General features: G+C 39.0%; 1 protein-coding gene across 1 annotated transcript; it reads left to right on the top strand.

The window, feature by feature from the left end:
- The first annotated feature begins 3,679 nt into the window (after window positions 1–3,679).
- LOC109973789 (solute carrier family 26 member 6) lies at window positions 3,680–19,991 on the top strand. The gene is made up of 19 exons (XM_020623603.1): window positions 3,680–3,798; window positions 4,568–4,707; window positions 4,928–5,038; window positions 5,324–5,499; window positions 6,384–6,548; window positions 8,051–8,203; window positions 8,305–8,387; window positions 8,499–8,646; window positions 8,725–8,838; window positions 9,836–9,913; window positions 10,368–10,463; window positions 10,692–10,798; window positions 10,994–11,063; window positions 11,706–11,798; window positions 14,997–15,110; window positions 15,268–15,414; window positions 15,634–15,688; window positions 16,784–16,911; window positions 19,589–19,991. The coding sequence occupies exons 1-19, from the start codon at window positions 3,680–3,682 to the stop codon at window positions 19,610–19,612; spliced, it is 2,121 nt and encodes a 706-aa protein (XP_020479259.1). The 3' UTR covers window positions 19,613–19,991.
- The last annotated feature ends 560 nt before the right edge of the window (window positions 19,992–20,551 follow it).

The raw sequence follows: 20,551 nt of genomic DNA, 5'->3' as shown, positions 1-20,551 counted from the left end.
TCCGGCTGTTGGGAAGGGGCTATGTAGCTGATAAAAAGGAGTGAAGCTGGGAGAAGAAAGGAGATGACCATGCTGCAGTAAACAGTAGACCATGTACCTTTTGGGGACCCAGCCGGCTGGGGGAAGACGCTGACTGACTCAGGGTTGACAACCAATGACCTGACTTACTAGTGCTCTGACAATCTGCTTATGCTTTATCTATTTCATTGCAAGAGGAGAGTCTCTGTTCTCTGATCTCTGTTCTCTGTTCCCTAACGACAAGATTATCTGTTTAAATACTACTCTATTGAGAATAACTGTAATATTAAATGATCCTTTGAATTGTAATGGTTTGTCTGAATTAATTTAGTCGGTATCACACTCTTGCCACGACAGAAGCATTATTGATCTTTGTAGCAGGAAGCAAAGGAGTTTATGGGAAAACTTGTTTTAATTTTTAGAGACACTAGAAGAAAACTATTTACCAAAATAAATATTAATGTATCACAATTCATTTAACTCTGGTTTAAGGGTCTATAAAATGCTGCATATGGGACCTTAAATTATGCTGTTTTAATAATAATAATAATCAGATTTCTATTTCCTTGTTTATAGTTAATGTTTTGTGAAATGGACAATAGCGATGTAAATATCTGCTATAAAAATATGGATTTATTTGCTGTATCAGTTGTTGGCACTGTCCATCCCGAGGTCAACAGTGTTATAGAAGTGAAATTACATCTTGTTTTATATACAGTACAAATAATGTGCAGTATGTATTTGTGAAATAACCACAAATAATCCAGTGTGGTTTGTTATGAGTTGCTTTTTTACAGGTGACAAATAGATAATATTAGACCGAACTGACCTCCCACAGTGTTAATGTTAAGGCCTGGAACAAGGAAGGGAAATCATTTTTGGAAAGAGGTTATATTAGTATGTTTAATGTTATGTGCTTTCCCGCTCTCCTTACTTGGCTTCCCTCAGTAAATACTTGTTCTGTGTCATAACAAAATCATGCTGCCATTCACACCAGAGTTTTTGAAAAATACATAATACTGATTTTTAAAATGTATTGGCAAAAATGTTAACTTTATATATGTCATAAAAATTTGATGTCATAACTGAGTCATTGTTGATAAGAATAATTTAGTGGTTAATTTATTCTTAGACTAGGCCGCTCATAAATACAGTAATAAACTGTTATCTGGTGCCAGTTGTGAATCATACTGTAATAAGTAAGTGCTCTAGAATAAATCTGACTTTTTGTAAAGCTCAAATATGGTAGTTCAACGTAAAGTGAGCATTTCCATTACCACTGTTAGTATGTCCCACAAGTTGCTGTGAAACACCATTAGCGGAGGATGGGTTCAATCCATCGACCTCTGGCTTATGGGTCCAGCACGCTCCTGCTGCAGCACTTTGCTTCCCTTCTGTCTATGAAAACCCTGACCCAGAAGCAAACTTGGTCAGCTCTGTAGAAGAAGCTTTAGTGCACAGGCAGCTGAAAAGAGCAGCATTTCAGACAAATATTGGTGAATCCCAATTCCCCTAATTGGATCCACGTTCCCCTCACTTGTCTTTTTCTTGCGTCTTAGTTCCATCCACGTGAGAAGTGACTGACAGGGTCTCTACATCAGCGGCATCTGGTTAGCTCAAAATAGAGTCAAAGCTGTGAACAATTTATCAGAGAAAGTAATAGTTTCTTTTCTTAAAAAGAAGCCCAGGGGAATGGATGTTGTATCTGTCCGTTTTATTTGTCACTGTGAGGAAAGATGTGAAACTAAAATGTGAATAATCTCAGAATGAATTTATCAAACACACGGTGGCTTTAAAAAAGTGCACTGTTGTAAGAGCTTAGTTATCCAGTACTTTCCTTCACTATCATGGGGTATAGTCATAAATTAACAGGAACAACCCTGACTGGACTGAAAAGGCTGAGTAATCTAATCACGCAGATACAAGATGAGGCATAAAACACACAGATAAGTTCTAAGTCTTTAAGACAATTTAGAAAAAGGTGGATAAATTACTGTGTACTGCAGTTGTGTGTTTATTAATGATGAAGTCTGATTTGTTTAGTTGTGTTGATGTATAGAGTGCCATATATACCTGTAAGTGAAACTGACCTTGACAGGTGGTATGGCGGTTACAGTTTTACAAATGTGCTCAAAGGCAGAAGGTGATACTTTAAAAAGCTACAGCAATACTCACAAAATCACTGAACTAACTCACTCTGTAAATGTTAAAACATAATAGATGGTCACCTCTGACTTCTGCAACTTGTCTTCACTTCTGTGTTTACATGTTTAGCTTGGAACTTTGTCCTCCCCCATCATAACGCTGTCTGGTTTTATATCTATATCTAGATTTCTCTTAAAGGTCATAAGGCACAGCAGACAGTGGAGCCAGAACATAGACAGCAACTGTCTCACCCTCAGACACCCAAGAGAGGCTCTTTGTTGTAGATTTTAAAATAAAATCTTACCGTCATCTGTTTGTTGCAGTGTACAGCAGTCATAACTTTTCATTTGGTATCACTTGGAGACACTGGGATTTGATTTGAAAAACTTTTCAGCAGGCTTGAAGCAGATTTGAAGCCCGTGGACCACTGGACATAGGCTGAATTCATTAATCCTAACAGGAGCGTGCTGTCATATGGTTTCTTTTTTCATTATAACCCTGATCAGAGAGAGATTTGCATTTGGATCTGTTTCAGCTAAACTGACAAGACAAAAGACATCCTGACATTGCAGTAAAGTTGCATTGTTCATCTCAGGGTGTAAGCAGGTTCAACGTTTTTTTGTAAAAGCCACTGACCTTTGGAGTTTGGAAGAAAAAAATCTGCGGGACCACGCAAGGTAATTATTTTATTTCCATGTGAACAGTTCAGTACCAGAAGGATCTTGAAATAACACAAAAAATTTAAAATTGTGCTCTTTTCAAAACAAAATTATATCTCTGTAAAAGTTATGTTTTTACCAGTGTTTCTTAGCTTGTTGGTTTGTTCACAGCAAAACTCAAAAAGTAAATAATTGATTTTGATGAAAATGTCTGGAGAGGTAGAACACGGTAAAACACATAACCATCCATTAGATTTTGGTGCTGATCTGGATCATCATCTGGACCCAAGAATTTTTTTAAATGATTCTTCACCACTGTGACATAGGGCCAATTTCAATATTTTTGCTTCCAGCTCCATACACAGTGTCTAGAATGCGTCGATAAAAACTGCATGGTAGCACCCACATAAAGATATAGCACACAGCAAAGTTTGATCTGGATCCAAGAAATTTTCTGAATCTGCTCATCCAGAATGTTCAAACTAGGGCTCGTGGAAAGCTCGCTACTGTGAGAAAATAAATAATGCTACAACACCAAACTGTATCTGAAACTTCTGATTCAGTAGAGGATAAACAGATTTGACATGTCTTCTAAAATTCTTGACCTAGCTTCTGAAGAAAATCACCATTAATTAAATACTGTTTTTCTTGAACAACTTTCAAGCTAATAATAATATCAACGTGATTCCAATGCCAGGGGTAGGTTTTCAAGGAATTATATTATGAGAGTTAAATTATCATGGGAATATTGCTTTTAGGTGGAATGGCATTATGGCGAAAATGATCTGCCTTGGCGAAGGTTTGCTCTCTCTGAGTGCTGAAGAAAGTGTTTGTTTATGTTACAGCTAGTACTAGCCATGGCAGAGAGGACACAGACGGGCTACAACATCTGCAGGGAGATCCTGGATGAAGGAACTGTGGATGAGATGGCAGAAAGGACTAATTCAAAAACTGAGAAGGTCAAGAAGTCACTGAGGTGAAGTTCCCAACATTTAGTCCACTGTGCATCTCACTAAATCTCTAATACATTCAGAAAATTTCTTTTTTGTATCATTAATCATCCACACACCTAGTGTTCATAATTTAACTGCCACTTGCTATCAGAAAAAAATTGTCTCCATATTTAACGTAATGTAATGTGTTCAACTTCTATAATTTAGTTCAAGTTGGAACTCCTGGCCTGTGATGACATAAACCAAATTAAAAGAACAGCTTTCATCAACTTGTGCAATAAGTCCTGATTCTGCTACCTTTAATGCTTAAGTTCTGCTCAGGTATGGATGTCAAAAGGTCAAAGGTGAAAAGGCCTTGTGAAATATTCCTGAAAATAATCAAAAAATGTCATCTCCTGTTTACAAAATGAGCATACACACAGTCAAATAAATAAAAGTATCTTCATAATGTCCCAAAATGCATTACATATAATGAGAGAAGCTCAGATACACACAGATAGAATCAAAACATTCATGTCTGAGACCAAAAGATGCAGGTCATTTGAGTTCTTTAATGATTACATGGGGGTTTTGACTCAGGAATGCACTGAATGCTGACATACAGTTCACAGGCTGAGAGGACAAAACATCACTTATTAACAGTTTAGATAGTTGTAAGGAAATTAAGTAATCAAACATCCACCTGACCTAAGGAGGATGGAGGTCAGATTTGACACAGCTCATTTCCTGAAAGCACATTTTAAAAAACATTCCCCTCTTGATCTTTTCTCTCGGTCTGACGCACATTCTCAGGTGTTCTGGTTCCCAGCTGAAGAGCTGCCTACTGGGTAGTGTTCCTGTACTGTCATGGCTGCCTCGTTACCCCATCAGAGAAAATGGCCTGGGTGACCTGGTCTCTGGAATCAGTGTGGGGATCATGCAACTTCCACAGGGTGAGGACGGAGGTTGACAAGATAGAGATGCACTGAGGGGGCGAAGGGTAGAAGAGATAAAGGAAGGGGTGCTGGTTTCATTCATTTTGAATGGCCATCTGCAGGTTGTGCATTGCTGAGGTGTTTCCCCACCACATTACCCTACTACTCAATATCTTCTGTGTTTTAGCTCCTTCCCAGTATTGTAGGAGATCATATTGATCCTGTGTTACCCCTGCAGGTATGGCCTATGCCCTGCTGGCATCTGTTCCTCCGGTCTATGGCCTTTTCTCCTCCTTCTACCCTGTCCTCATCTACTTCATCTTTGGCACATCCAAGCACATCTCAATAGGTTTGTACTTTAACACTTGCTGTATCTGCAAACATTGACAAGTTAATTCACTGTCAGGCATGTGATTAGTACTTCAAGAAGAACAGGTTATACAGCAGGCTTAATTACAGACTGAAATAATCATAGTTTGGGTTTTAAGCATATTGTAGATGTACAGTTTATTATGTTTAGCTGAAGCTGAAGCCCCATCTGTCATAAGAAAAAACTGAGAGAACGAATATTAGAATATCCAGTATGCTGTCATATAAACAGCAAAATCTGTTTTTTCTTGTCTCCCTTTTCCAGGAACATTTGCGGTGATGAGTGTGATGATTGGTGGAGTGACAGAGCGACTAGCCCCAGAGTCAAACTTCATGATATGGAATAATGTGAGCAACTCCAGCATAGTTGACACCATCTCCCGGGATGCAGAGAGGGTCCGAGTGGCTGCAGCCCTCACCTTTCTATCTGGGTTATTTCAGGTAATATTAGAGTAGACTGAACGCTTTACAGTTAAACATTAGAAAGAAGTGCATGGTAATGTGGCCAGTAGTTGCTTTGGATGGACAGGCAGCTGACATCACTGTCAAGGGGCGTCTGCAGCTAAATGTGAAAAATATCAATGAATAAAGTGAAATACTGTGCAAATACCTGAAACTTACAACCCCAAATCAGAAAAAGTTGTGTACGTTACATTGAAAACAAGACAGCAGCACTTGATTTGATGTGATACCTCGTCAATTTTATTTTTTGTTCAAAATAAACACTCACTTCAATTCTGATGCCTGCAACATGAAATGGGACGGTAAAGCATTTACTGGGGTTGCACATTGCCAGCAATGATTTCCATTACAACACAACCATAAAATTAACAACAGGTTAATTAATAACAGCTAGTTGTTGTACAACATTATAGCTCCACAAAGAAAGATGTCTGTGCCCAAATACACCTGCGTATTTTTAGTCACAGTATATAAGTCATTTTTTAAAAAATTACAATTGGACCTTTTGGCCTGGATTGTGGAAGAGCCAAGATTTTCTTACCTGAAGTTCACAGAGTAGTAATTGGCTTATATGGGGTTAAAAGTTAAGAAAATTCAGTATACTGTAGCATGCAGCAGCTCCCCTTTATGATATTAAATGAAACAGAAACTCATTAAGTGCTTGTTGACATGTACTGGCAGGCATTAAACAGTCAACGACACCCAACTCACTCACTACGGTGAAACATTAGAAACCCATGAGTGTCAAACAGAAATTGGTTTCCTCATCATTAAAACAAGTATTTTGTAGATTTGCAGCTACTGTGTGAGTGCATGGTTGTTGTGAACTTCCAAATTTTTCTCAATCTGTGTTACATTTGCAGATTTTGCTTGGTCTGATCCAATTTGGTTTTGTGGTGACCTACCTGTCTGAGCCACTGGTCCGAGGTTACACCACAGCGGCGGCCATCCACGTCATAGTGTCCCAGCTTAAATATGCCTTTGGCGTCAGACCTCACAGACACAGTGGACCATTCTCCTTGATATTTGTAAGAAAGAGCACAGGTTATCAACATCTGCTCACCTCTACAAATTTTGTTCCATATTACAAAGTAAGGTTGCAACTGTTGATTATTGATTAGTCTGTTTTGATGAAGTGTTTAAGAATTAAAATGTCAAAAAAAATGCTTAGCGTTAGTTATGAAACACCAAGGTAACATTATGTGACTGTCATGGTCAGCTCCTGCCTTGCTTTCTTATTTTGAAAGAAACTTCATGGTTTCCACCTCCTCACCTTCTGCAGCTTTGCTACTGCCAGTCAGTGGCTGATTCTGAACCTGGCTAATTCCACTCACCTGTTGTTTGTGGACTCCACCCTACAGTTAGAGCCTTGTTTTTCTGCTCTACTTGCTAGATTGTCATCACGTATCACGAGCCCTGCATTCTGCCTGTCTGTTCTTTGTCACTAAGCCTGTTACCTGCCTGGCTTCCTGGTTTCACCTGTGCTACATTTAGCTGCATGAGGTGCCATTCTGCCATTTCCTGTTACCTAACCCCTGCCTAGCTCCAATCTGATCTATACGCTGCCTGACCCTGACTCTCTGGCTGCCTAGCACCTGCCGCTTGCCTGGCTGCAGTGGGGTTTTTTTTCAGCCATCTGTTCACCAGATCTCTTTTCTGCCTGCTTCAACTCTCCTCCAGCATTACCCTTATAACACTGTAAGGCACCTGAGAACTAACTTAGAACTGTCTTTTTGGTTTTGCTCTCTTTTTCCTGACAACCTGTTTTGGTTGATTTGTTTTTGGAATTCAGTAACCAAGTTGATTTTTTTTTTTTTTTATTTAATTTTTGCACAGCATTTGGTGACTGACTTTGTGTGAAGTATTAGTGCCTATGCACAATATTTGTTCTAGTCAACCTGGCCAGCTGTGTTGTTGCAGTCTTGTTTTTTCCGCGTGGAGTTGGTTTATCGGCCAACTAGATTTTTGCAGTTACGCTTTCCCAGTCCTGTCTCACTGGAGGTCACCATCTCTGGGGTATGCGTGTTCTCACAGTCTCCAGGAAGCTAAGCAGAGCTGAGCCTGGTCAGTACCTGTAGGGGAAACTGCCTGCAGAGACCTTTGACCCATGGACCTGAGTATAGCCTCCCCTGGTGATCAAGAGATGGCTCTTCAGCCTTACTTGCACACCCCAGCCATCTTCCCTGTTTGCAGCTAAATAAAGCAACTAGTTAAAACTACCATTGATTAATTTTGGGTTAGTCTATACAATGATTAACAGTTTCAGCATTATTACAGGCTTTTTAGATTTTGCATCAGTTCAGCAACCCTCACAGAACATGTCAAGTGCTAAATGTTAACCCTAAAACTTCATCCAGCGTCTTGTGCTTGCTTGGAACATCCTCTGTCTTGTCAGTCAGCCTCATTGACCTTCTTATATCCATGCGCTGCTTTTATCTCCAAGACACAAAAGCCCCACAACAAAGTATATTTTTATGTGTGTATGTGTGAATTTGGTGTCAGCTGTTACAACTGTTTTCTCTCTTTCCAGACTCTTCTGGAAGTGTTTTATCTCATTCCACAGACAAACATTGGTACTCTAGTGGTCAGTATCATCACTATAACTGCCCTCAGCCTTGCCAAGGAGCTCAATGCATACTTGCATAAAAAACTGCCTGTTCCTATACCTGTGGAGCTGATCGCTGTGAGTAAACAGGGCTATAATGTACTTTAATGTACTTTATGAACAGTTAGTTTCTTACAAAAACAAACACATGCACACACTAATATATCTCTTTCCCCCAGATCATTATTGCCACAGTAGTCTCCTGGCAAGTAAACTTGAAGCAGAGCTATGGAGTGGACATAGTAGGAGAGATTCCCTCTGGGTGAGCAACACACAGAAACATACATTATGTGTGTTTTTATCCAAAAAAGTGTGGTATTGTATATGTAATGGGCAATGTACTGTACTCTGTCCTTCTGTTCTTGTCTGCCAGTCTCCAGCCACCTGTTTTCCCAGTCACCTCTCTATTTGTTCAGGTGATCGGAGATGCCTTTGCTCTGTCTGTGGTTGGTTATGGCATCACCATCTCACTGGGACGAATCTTTGCAATGAAATATGGATACAAGGTGGACAGCAACCAGGTAGGCAGGTAACAGATGGATACAAGGACAAACTGGCATCTTAATGTTAGTATTAACAGTGTGTTTTCCCTGGTTTAGGAACTATTCGCCCTTGGTCTGAGTAACTCTATCGGTGGAATTTTCCAATGTTTTGCCGTCAGCTGCTCCATGTCTCGCAGCATGGTTCAGGAGAGCACAGGAGGGAAGACACAGGTTGGTATGAGCCCAGTGTTGGAAGTTTACTTTTGAAATGTAATATGTTACAGATTACTAGTTACCCTGTTAAAAATGTAACTATTTTAATTAATTTATGAAAGCAATGTAGCAGTAATTTTAATTACTTTTCTAAAAATGTTCTAAATTGGGTAATAAAGTCAAAGGGTCCTAACATAAAATTAAACCGGTTTGATTGGACCAGGGGTCTTCTGAAGCAGCTGACAGGTACAGGCAGAACAAAATTTGGGTGTGGGGGGATTTTGGTGAGGCTATGGAGAATGACCTTTTGCTGGTCACAATGAGGGCACAAAATCCAATGACTCAGGACGTGTAATATGCTGTTGTAAAAGGCTACTTGTACCAAAAGTATTAGACTTAGGTCTTTTTATATATTATTCATATATTCAATTTGTTTCATATGTAAATGAGGTGCCGGTCACAATTTCAGAGGTGCTGGATCCGGTTTGTTCCGGCACCCCTGATTATTCTTCACAGCCATAAGGCATTTTAACAACGCTTAGAAAAATCGTCATTGGTTTCCATGCTTGGCTTTTTTTAAAACTTGACAAGGATGTTTCATAAGGTTATTTGTGTCTGTGCTGCTCATAGCTGCAACCCTGGAATATTAAAGGTAGAATTGTGTAAAAAGCTGGCCATAATTAATGCGAGTCTCTAAGTGGCATCATTAAAAAACACTTAGGGAATTGATTTTCATTCACATTATTGAACTCCGCCTACACAAACAGATCAGCTGAAAGGTTAAACCAATTTAGTCTGACAACACCATCAAACAGCTGAGGCCTGTTAGAGAGGAGAGGAGAGACTTTAACTGATGACGCCTTGACTCCTCTTATAATCACGTAGCAATTCACTCTAATAACATCATTCATCTTATGTAATACTGTAATGTAATGTTCTTGAACTCTCTTCTTCTGGTCTCCCTCTCCTGATTTTCATTCATGGTGTCTTTGTCCTCATTCGCTCTTCACTGCAGGTTGCTGGGGCTCTCTCAGCAGTAGTTATACTTTTCATCACACTTTGGATTGGGCCGTTCTTTGAAGACCTGCCCAAGGTACTGCTGTGTATGTTCTTGTTTTTATGTATTTGTGGGCATGCATGCATGTTTTTCTGTGGTTTTGTGGAAATATTTTTGTTCAAAACCATTGTTGTGAGGACATTTCAGCATTGTTGAAATAGTTGTGGCTATTTGGTGTCTCTTTGTACTTGTTCTGCAGCTCTTTTCAGTTTTACTTCTTTGTTATTTTTCTTCTCTTTTTGTTGTTATTTTGTCTGTTTTACTTGTTTTTGTCTATGAGGCTGTTGCATGTCCTTGTGCTCATTTTTCATCTCTTTTTTGGTTATGTTAGGTTTTGCATTTTTACCCACCTTTCAAACAAGAAATGTGAACAGTCACTTCATACAGCGGCTCTGGTCCAGAGGCCTCCTGATCCCCTGGGCCCCTGGGCCTGTTCAGTAATTCATTCATGGAGTGCACAATATAAACTGCTCTGTATTTGACTTTGCAGGCAGTGCTTAGCTCCATTGTTTATGTTAACCTCCATGGCATGATGAAACAATTCATGGACATCCCTGCACTCTGGAAGAGCAACAGAGTGGACATGGTGAGTGCACTTAAACGTAAAGAAATGTTAGATTCAGTAACATTTTCTTACTGGGACTCATGAACAGAGCCACCGTTAATGTTGTTAGTAACACATTTGCTTTTCCCATGTCAGAGTAGTTTAAACATATTTAGTTACACTATATTGCGGTATTGGACTATAATTAGCATTGTGTTAAAGACTCAGTGTCTTATACCCACTGGTGTGTCTCTCACTATCTTTCATCAGGTGGTCTGGTTGGGCACCTTTATTCTCACTGTGCTGTTCAACCCTGACATGGGGCTGGCTGCTTCCATTGGTTTCTCTATGCTTACTGTCATCATCAGGACACAGCTGTAAGAACACACCCACAATTATACACTAATAAAGACACAGCATTCAGTGAGAAACGTGTTAAATTGAAATTATCTGTCAACCACCGCACCCCCAACCGTTAACTACATCCTTCGCCTTTCAGATGTTACCACAACACCAAGTATTACAAATCAAAGTAATAACAATTAATGGTCTATGTTTTGTGTGAATTCCAGACCTAGATACTCTCTGTTAGGGCAGGTGCCAAACACTGACATTTACAGGCCACTGGAGGACTACAGTCAGGTAGGGCACAATAATATGATATATAATTTATAAATAACCTCAAAGCAGTTCTGAGGATCAGCACTAGTCCAGACATGACGAAAATATCCAGACCATATTTTAATGTTTAATGCAAAGCAACTCATATAAGTGAACACCACATGTAGGTTCTCTGGGGTCACCTGTCCTTCACTTTCTTTTGTCCTTGACATTATAGCCAAGTGTCAAACATAGACATGTTAATGGGAATAATGTACCACCCTGCACTTTACTTTTCAACCAATGCTCAGTCTCACTCCTGAAATGCACTCTGATTTACTGTAAAATGTTGTTGAGCTCCTTTTATTTTTATTTCAAACTTTGGCCTCAGCTGTGTCTAAGTAACGCTTCACAGAGCCACTAGCGTGACTGCAGACTCTTCTTCTTAAATTAGTAACTTGAACACTGAACTTTGGAGATGACGAATTTGCCCTTTTAATTTCTAACTTCTGACCACAAATGAATGTAGCCTTATGATACCATGTTTGCTCAAGTGTTACTTTTCTTTCAGCTGATTTGACATTGTAGATCTTTTTACTGTCATAGAGTCTTTTGTTATGGGAAACTTGGTCATTTATTTGCAAGTTTAATTGATTAACTCTTTTACTGACTGGTGGACTTTAGGTGAAGCAGGTGCCAGAGATTTTGATTTTCCGTTCCTCTGCCACCCTTTACTTTGCCAATGCTGAGATGTACCAGAATGCTCTGGGAAAGAAGGTAAGAATGCGTACGCTAATCCTTAATCTTTAGGCCAGAGACACACCAAGCAGTGAGCGTCTATCAGGGCTTGTCTTCCCGGTGCTTCCTGCATCTTTGGCACTAGCTGGACCATGTTGGCAGCTTTTTGGCTCATTTGGCGTGTTGAATCAGCCCTGGGGCCAGCCAGGGCTTGTTGGTCAAAGATACCATTCTGATTGGCTGTTCATCTTAATGAATCAATGTATGAGAAAAGAATGGTTCGGTTCCCTGCAGTACCTATGATTTCACATTTAGTTCTGTTTCTCCTTGTTTGTTTTTTTTGTTTGTTTTATTTTTGCCTCTTTAGCCTCCTTTCTTCTTCTACAACCAAAAGACCAAGGGCAGAGAACAGCAGTGTCATTTGTAACTTATCAGACATATTCTCGATTAGAAGCATCTATAAACAGCAGCTGTTTTGAACAAGAGCTGCTTTGTTCACAGCTTGTGTTTCCACTATCTATGTTTTCGTTTTTCCCTTTCTAAATGGAAAATACAGATACTGCCACCTGCTGGTAGGAGGAGTTATTTATCTCATGCTGGTGCAGCATGTACGTGATAGTTGGCCGTTGACTGTGGACTGTGCAGTGTATTCGAGTGCCACTTTTTCAACCCAACTGGCCCAGACAAAGGTGATATGAGGCCATGCAGCAGTCGACCTTCGTCTGTGCTAGTTCTTTCATGTTGACTTGGTGTGTCTCTGCCCTTAAACTTAACCTAACCTTAACCCTAAAATCGGGTCTTGTGCTGTAACAGGTTTTTATGTAAGTGAAAACTGACAAAATGTCTTTCCAACAATGTCCTCACTCTCAAGGTCAAAAAATTGAAGTCATCCTGTCAAAGATAATGCACACGCAGAAATATTAATGTTGGACACACAAGCCCCCATTTATATCAACAATACCAATATAAACACGTCACAGTTACACACAAACACACTGACAGAGGAAAAGAAATGAATGGCTCCAGCTTTGTCACAATTTTCTTACAAGCATCAATTCTGACACACTAATAACTGACCTAACATTTCACCAATTCACACGTCACGACTGTGACAAACATTGTTCAAATGTCATCCTACCATTTTCTTCTCTTTTCTTCTGTTCATCTTGTGTTTAAACACCACCCCACCCCTCCATCCTTCCCCCTTTCCTTTGCCTGCTCTTCTGTCATCTCTTTTTGGGGTAAATGGGAAGATGAATTGAGAGAAGGCAGAAAAAAGAAGACAAAAGATGGAGCGAGGGGAAGAAGCAGAACTTGAATAAGGGAGGAAGATAATGGAAAGTCTCATTCATTGAAATGTCAGTGTTTCAAAGCCTGAGGGTTGCTCCTTTATTTCTAATCTTTGGTGCACAAATAAGCCTCCATAGAGCTGTTGTTGACTGACAGAGGCTTCAGGTTTGTTTGCACGGTAAGAAACTGCCACCAGACAAACTCTGGTAAATTATGGATCTGGATGATAAGTGTTTCTGTCCAACCAGTCAGTGTGATGTGCTGACAACTCAGCTAGTGAAAGGTGCAGGGGAAGTTTGCTGCTTGTTCTTACTGGCAGCACCTAAGCTGTTGGGTTGCACTTATGAAAGGGGACGCTAAGTGTTGTAAATGCATCAACTAGTGATGTCATGCAGCAAGAGAAGATTGTAGAGGCCAATCATATAGTATTTTTGAGTGAATCCTCTTTCCTGTGAGACTATTACATTGTCTCCATGAGCTAATGTGTCCTGCAAACTTGTAAGCGTTGCTTTCAAGATGCTAATTGCTTTCAATTTAGTTTTAGAGCAATAGGAAGGCTTGAATGGCTGTAATTACATTCTGATCTACTTTGCAATTACCAGGCAGACATTTCATTCGTGGGATGGAAAACACAAAAACAAACAATAAAAACCTGATTGGCTATTGATGACTGATGACCATGAAAGATTTTCTGGGCATTTCCATTTCCTGGTTGCACGGCTCATTAGTCCTTGTTCATTGCAAATGGTGTTTTGAACACACTCGGTATCAAAACTACTTTATAAGAAGATGAAGGTGATTTAAATACAAATGGGCTCATTGAACGAATGCTTAATTTTCAATCTTTCAAAAAGAGTTCAGCTACAGTAACTTAGCTTAGATCACATTTTTATCATTACTATAGCTATTAAAGATTTCAGTGTTTGTGTCATGTACGTATATTTTAACATCATTAAAGTCAGACAGCACAAGGGCTCACAGAATAGTACTCTGTCATCCCAGTGGAAAAATATCTCTTCTTTACTGAGCCACCAAAGTGACATGCTTTTGTGTGTAGGGACTGGTTAGTTGGTTGGTTGAAATCACCTGTTTTGGAGGAACAGGTTTTCAGTTGCAGACTGTTTCTGCTGCACGGCTCCTTGTGGCAGCTAAACAAAAACCAAGAATATTAACTGACTTTAATGAAAAAGTTAGCTCATTTTTCAAAATCTCTCTCTAAACACAAGTCCATATGCACAATGAAACAGATTTTGTTTGCCATTATCATTCCTCTTGTTCATGCCAGCCATTAAATCTCTTCCTATGGTGAATTCAAGGTAAGTTATGGGTCAAAATCTACTGTTCTCCTTCTATGCAAAAACATATGCAGAGATTTATCTGTAGATAATATAGAGATTCAACTGTCTGAGTGGGTCCAATTAAGTGGATCACTTCTAAGGTTATATCAAAATAGGTTAACAGGTTGTTAAAGATACAAACCATTAACATTTAGATAAAAAAGCTGGACATACAAACCAGTTTTTGCTCTTGTGTCAACAAAAGTGAGCGGGGCCAGTCAGCCTAGAGTTTGAGAAAATTCAAACTTGTGTTCTTTAGTTGTGCAATGCAAGGAAACTAACCTTTATGGTTCATTGTATGTTTATTTTATACCAGAGCCCTCAAGCAAAAGCATAAAGTTCCCTGCACATGTAAGACTCTCCTGTAAGTGGCTCTCCTCTAATGCCCCGTGGCTGCATCCCCTGCAGGTGCAACTCCTTTAGACTGCTACCTGCTACACCGGCTTTGCTGGTTTATATTTGTTTTTGTGTTGAGTAATTAATTGAGTAAACTGGATATTAGCAGTGGTTAGTATGAGCAGCCATAAAGCAGAACTTGTCTGGATGTAGAAAATGAATGTGAATTTAGTTGTTAATGTGTATTATTATTATCTTCCGCTGTTTCTCTAAGTCTGGCATTGACATTACCAAGATTCTATCGGCAAAGAAGAAACTAGAGGCCAAAAGGAAGAAGCATGAGAAGAAAAATGCCAAGAAAGCAGCCAAGCAGAATGCAGTGAATATGGTGAGGAAGATCAGAGGCCTCATAGTTAACTGATGCAAAAGGACGTTTTTATTAATATTTTTCCATATTTGTGAACACCTAAGTTAGTAATGTTGACACTATTCAAATGTCTTCCTGGTCCTGTAAGCACCGTGGGTGTCTGTCTTCTCCTGTCTAGGAGGGGGAGCCAGAGAGGGAAGAGCAGAATAATGTTGCTATCATTGAAGTGGATCTAAAGCCCAATCCCTCATTCCCAAGAGCCATTGTCCTTGACCTCAGCCCTGTCAACTTCCTGGATACTGTGGGAGTCAAGACCCTATGCAACGTATGAACATAACGGTCACATATACAAATCTTCATTGTACAAATTTCTTCCTGTTAACTTTTATAACTCTGCCTCCAACCACTAGAATCTACCCTCCATTCATCGCTCTCACCATTTCTTATCTTTTAGGTCCCCAAGCTTTCAATTACTGTAAATTGAATTGGCAGACTAATTAAATGATCCCCTGATTGACCTTTGTTCTGTGTTTGTGTGTTTCAGATCCGGAGAGACTACGGGGAAGTTGGTATAGAGGTGGTTCTTGCTGGCTGCCAAAGTAAGTCCATCTACATCACTAGTATAGAATTGAATAGAATTTCTGCCAAACATCTGAGTGGATTTTGTGCAAGTTAAACTTTCAAACTCATTTTTCAAAATAAATTTAATCAGAAAAGTAACTAAATCCATGGAGCTAAACAACCGTTTACAGTTGTGTGTACAACCACAACTCTGCTATCTGTATATATTATTGTTGAGAAGAATTTTTTAAATCTGTGGGTTGATTCTCTTGACCTCCCTTTGCCTTTCTATTATAAAATAGATTTTTTTATCAACCTGAGTTGAACTTTTTCCACTGTAGATGTTAGTGATCCCCTGCCTGTTTGTCTGAAATACCTTTTTTTAAGTCCCACAATGATGTATTGTTACATCCATGTCCAGACCTGCTTACTCACAAAAATTTTGACCTCCTTCTACAACACTGGGTGTTATTTTAGCTGTTTTTTAATGTTATTGTAAAGTCTATGTGAAGGAAGTACTGTTCCAGGTTTTCAGGCATGAGATACAGTAGTGGGTGATGAGAAGAATATGAGTCTGAAGGAAAGCCAAGAAAAAGTCTGAAGTCTGGTAGGCTGGTTGTATTTTTACTGAAATAAAGAAACTAGTTTTCTGTGTTTATTTTTACATAATAACCCACAAATTTAGGTCTGACTTGCTGGGTGAGAAAAAATGTGGATCTCAGGGGAAAAAAGTCTTCAGACCACAACAGAAGGAGCCATCCGGTTTATTTCAAAGGATCAGCAGCTCTAATTAGCCTGTAGGGCTGATATCCTGTAATGAGGAAAGTAGTTTGTGCGTCCTGTTCAGGACTGCTAAGATTATATCTGTAGCCATAACGAGATTCAGTTAACACAAGGAATACCCTCCTGTACAGTTTTCTCTTTATCTCTCTTATTTACTTCCATTTGATTTCTTTTACAATACTTCAAACATTACACTTTATTCTCCTCTATCTCTCAAGTTCTCCTTTTTGAATTATATTTCTTGTCCTTGTACACTGACACACATTGTTTCCTCCTAGCTCCATACAGCTTTTCATACAAAACTCTGCCTGTGTATCCATTGTTCTCTCTCTTTCTGTCTCTCTATCTAGCTGGTGTGGTGGACAACCTGCAGACTGGAGGTTTCCTTAATAACAAAGTGACCAAGTCCTGTCTCTTCTCCACTGTCCATGATGCAGTTTTGCACTGTCAGTCCAATAGACCAAACAACCACAAGAAGGTGATGTACTGTATGAGCACTCACGTGTACTCAGATATGTCCATTTACATTTTGCTACAAAACAGTAACAAAGTGTGCAACAAGTCACAAAACATTTTCCCAGGCTGTATTTGCAATTGAAAATTTATTTCTAGTGATATGTGTCTCAGCACAGTAACACAGGGATCTTCTAGGTAATTCTAAATCACAGGTATATGACTGTTTTTTTTTATTTTTATAAATGCTTTACTTCTTTTGTGGGTTTGGCACACCATGGGGCCCAAAGCATACAGTAGAGTGTCATGAGCTGATACAATAGAAAATATGGCATTCAGAGGCTAAAGCAGAGCTCTTTCATATTAAGATCTTTTTCTGCAATAAGGAACAAAATACTGCACCATACAGTATTTGCTGAGTGAACTTAAAAAGCTATAAAACCTGTCTATCCTACAATTAGTGGCTACAGGATTTCAACAGTTTGTAACTTATGCTTATAAGCTTTCTTACTGAAAGTTGGATGAAAAGATCAGTCTCGTACTCATAGCTGTTTGTTAACTACAAAGTTGGAGCCAAGAGATGATTAGCTTAGCATCAACTTTGTTGCCTAGCAAACTCACAGAATAGTAGGCACATAATCCCTCAGAAAAAAACACAGCATGTTGTTCTATGCTTCAGTTTTTTGTACAACTTTAACAAGGTGTAATATGTTGACTGGTGAGCTTTTCTACTGTAGTACTGTAGGATTTCATCACTTTTAGACGATGCCAGCTGTTTCCCTTTGCTCCCAGTCATTATGTGAAGTTAAGCTAAGCTAATTCTTTCCTTTCTGCAGCATCATATTTAACACACACGCTTAAGCTCAGTAATTTGATGTTTCTTACTGCAATTCTTCCTCAAACTCATAATTGTTTTCTTACACACAGTCTTGAATCACATACTTGGTTTCAGTCATTTTGCTAAAAATGTATGTAGCCTAAGTAAAACTGTGTTCATTAGCAACAGCATCTGCACATATTCCACTCTACCACTTAACCTTGTCACTCTTAGATGATAAGAAATTAGAAGCATCATGTTTCTAGTTAATCCACCTCACCCCCAACAAGAGACTGTAAGGTCACTCAGCAGCCTGGAGTGTGGGGGTGATGTATGAAGCTAGTTTTAGTGGACAATGATTAAAATACTATTCCTGAAATGATTCATTGATCCCTACTCTGCAGCACAAACTGGACTGTAAATTGATTGCACAGATTGTTGGAGTTGTGACTGGGAATGGTATTTAGTGTTACAGTAAAATACAAAATAGCATTTATTTTATTTTATTTTAATCGAAACCTCGTCTTTTTCATTAAATACAAATACCTAAGCAGTGTTTTGTATTTCATATGGATCAGAAATATTGCAAAGTCCTTCTCATCCCAACACAGCAGCAGCAGTCTCTGTCTGGAGGTAAATCACTTGCTGCTTTGTCACTTGAGCCGTATGTGTGTGTGTGTGTGTCTATGTGTTAATCTCATACCTGTGCTTGCAAGCATATCTGGATATTGTTCATTGTTTGTACTTTTGTTTCCGGCTGTTCTGTTTTGGTATTTAGCCGGGCATGTGACTTTAAGTTTTAGCTCCCGTAGGAGAAATCTAACAAAGAACAAAGACTTGGCACCTGTCCATGAAATACAAGTTACAAGAGTGAAATCTTTTCATGGGAGAAATAGAGCGCTCTCCCTCTCTTGTTCCCACACACACACGAATACTGTGTTTCCATCACGTCAAGGGACAATTACAGTGACTTGTATTCATTTCCTGGAGACTTACCATAACCCTAAACCAAGGCATCACTCCAAATATCCTGGTCCTGAGTGACTAATTTCATTCATCATGTGTTAAACGTGCAGAATGACAATAAAGGAACCTTGAAAATGTAATGATTTACATTTTGGGGCGTTGCTTTTTGTTCCTGTAAGGACGTTGAGTCCCCACAGTGTGATTGTTTAAACAGGTGTATGTCCCCACAACATGATGAGTAACACCACACCATGCACACAAAAAACATGTATGCAAAAAATATATATGATATAAGAAAGTGGATGGTGAGAGGAGCATGAGATTGGTCAGGGGACATATACTGTAGTCACATGCAGGCATGAGCAGGCATGATGCAGGCCACACTGTATTGGAGAGATTTTCAAAGTGATTGTAGGAGGAAGAAGAAGTCAAACAAATACATGGTACATCTTGGTTTGAGCTCTGTCTGACCTACAGTGTCTCTCTTGTTCATTTATTTTAAATCACTTCATCAAAGTAAACCTTAGTGAAACAAATGAAAGACAGCGTTGCAGAAGCAATTTATTATAAGAACTAGATTTGTGTATTCTTTTTAGAAGTCCACCAAAAATTATTGTAGAGGGCCGTGTGGTGCAAAGTGAAGACATCAGATTTAAAACCGCTTGAATCAGAACTACATAAACCATTATTTTTGAGACTGTGACACGTTGAGACAAGGCTTCAGACAACGCTGTTCCTCCCCATTAACCTCTGATGAGATTTTGAGATCTTGCTATAGAGAAAATGCAAATCTTTAACGTATTACATAAATGAGGCTAGAATTTTTCTCTTCCCATCTTTGTCCCACTTGGGGTCTGTCATTTTTATCTCTCTCATTCTTCTTCTTTGTCTTGATCTCTCCTGTGCTTCTGTTTCACAGGACATCACAGCAACACATTTCTGAGTCCTGAAGGGAGTGACGGAGGAAGTGACAGACACAGTTTGCATGAGGGATGCATCCTCTGAGATAACTGGGACTCCCGTCTGTCACAAGCATGCACGCACACACACATACACAAACAGTAACAAACACAATATAGTAGAAGATAAGAATGATGGCAAAAACAAAATGGAAATGAATGACAGTAGGAACAGTCTGTGCTAGAGGAGTGTACAAAACAAAACAAAAACACAAATGCACATATTACTTCATGTGATAAACAAAACTATGGGTACTTGCAGTTATAGTATGTTAAATTTGATTTGTGTTCTTCTTTGTCCAACTTTGCAAGACATTTAAAAAGAACTAAGTAATTACGTTGCCTTTTAAATCACTAGCACACACCAACTGCAAATGTGTATTAATATGAAAATCTAAATGTTGGCCAATGTTCATGTACTTACTTGTAAAATAAATATTATCTAGTCACATGCTTCTCTTGTACATTTCTTTTGTAAACTCATAGCTTTGATTTAAAGCATTTTGATCTGGTTACTCAACAACAGAAAACACCTCTGATAAGATCTCGATCAATGAAACTGATGCCTCAGATATGGGTGCTGGGTGTCCTCCGTTCTGGACTTACAAATATTGATGGGTTCAATCACACTCAGACTCTACATTATATAACTAGAGGTATGTTCACTGACTCTGTTTGGATAAAGAGCTGTTCTCTGGGGCATTTTCAGTTTTTCTGCTACATGTTACATGCTTATAGTAATTCAAGCACAGATAATATAACTTTATGAAGTTCCTACATTATATGGCACTCCACCATGTCCTCTTGCATATGGAGAATTACATTCAATCCATCAGCAGTGTCTGGCTTGTTACTTTAAAAATGTAATATTACTCATTAAAGTTAGTCTTTTCAAAATTCATATTACTACTTATTACCCCCTG

This window comes from Monopterus albus, unplaced genomic scaffold (genome assembly GCF_001952655.1).
Source record: "Monopterus albus unplaced genomic scaffold, M_albus_1.0 scaffold305.1, whole genome shotgun sequence".
Taxonomy (NCBI): Eukaryota; Metazoa; Chordata; class Actinopteri; order Synbranchiformes; family Synbranchidae; genus Monopterus; species Monopterus albus.
The sequence above is the reverse complement of the archived record's forward strand: the minus strand, read 5'-3'. Positions and strand labels throughout refer to the sequence as shown.

What these genes read in the sequence shown, in the direction of transcription:
- LOC109973789 (XM_020623603.1), top strand. Translation starts at nt 3,680, where the DNA reads ATGGCAGAGAGGACACAGACGGGCTACAACATCTGCAGGGAGATCCTG. An exon ending in GCACAGGAGGGAAGACACAG is followed by an intron (nt 8,839 to 9,835) that starts GTTGGTATGAGC and finishes TCTTCACTGCAG; the next exon opens with GTTGCTGGGGCTCTCTCAGC. An exon ending in CACTGGAGGACTACAGTCAG is followed by an intron (nt 11,064 to 11,705) that starts GTAGGGCACAAT and finishes GGTGGACTTTAG; the next exon opens with GTGAAGCAGGTGCCAGAGAT.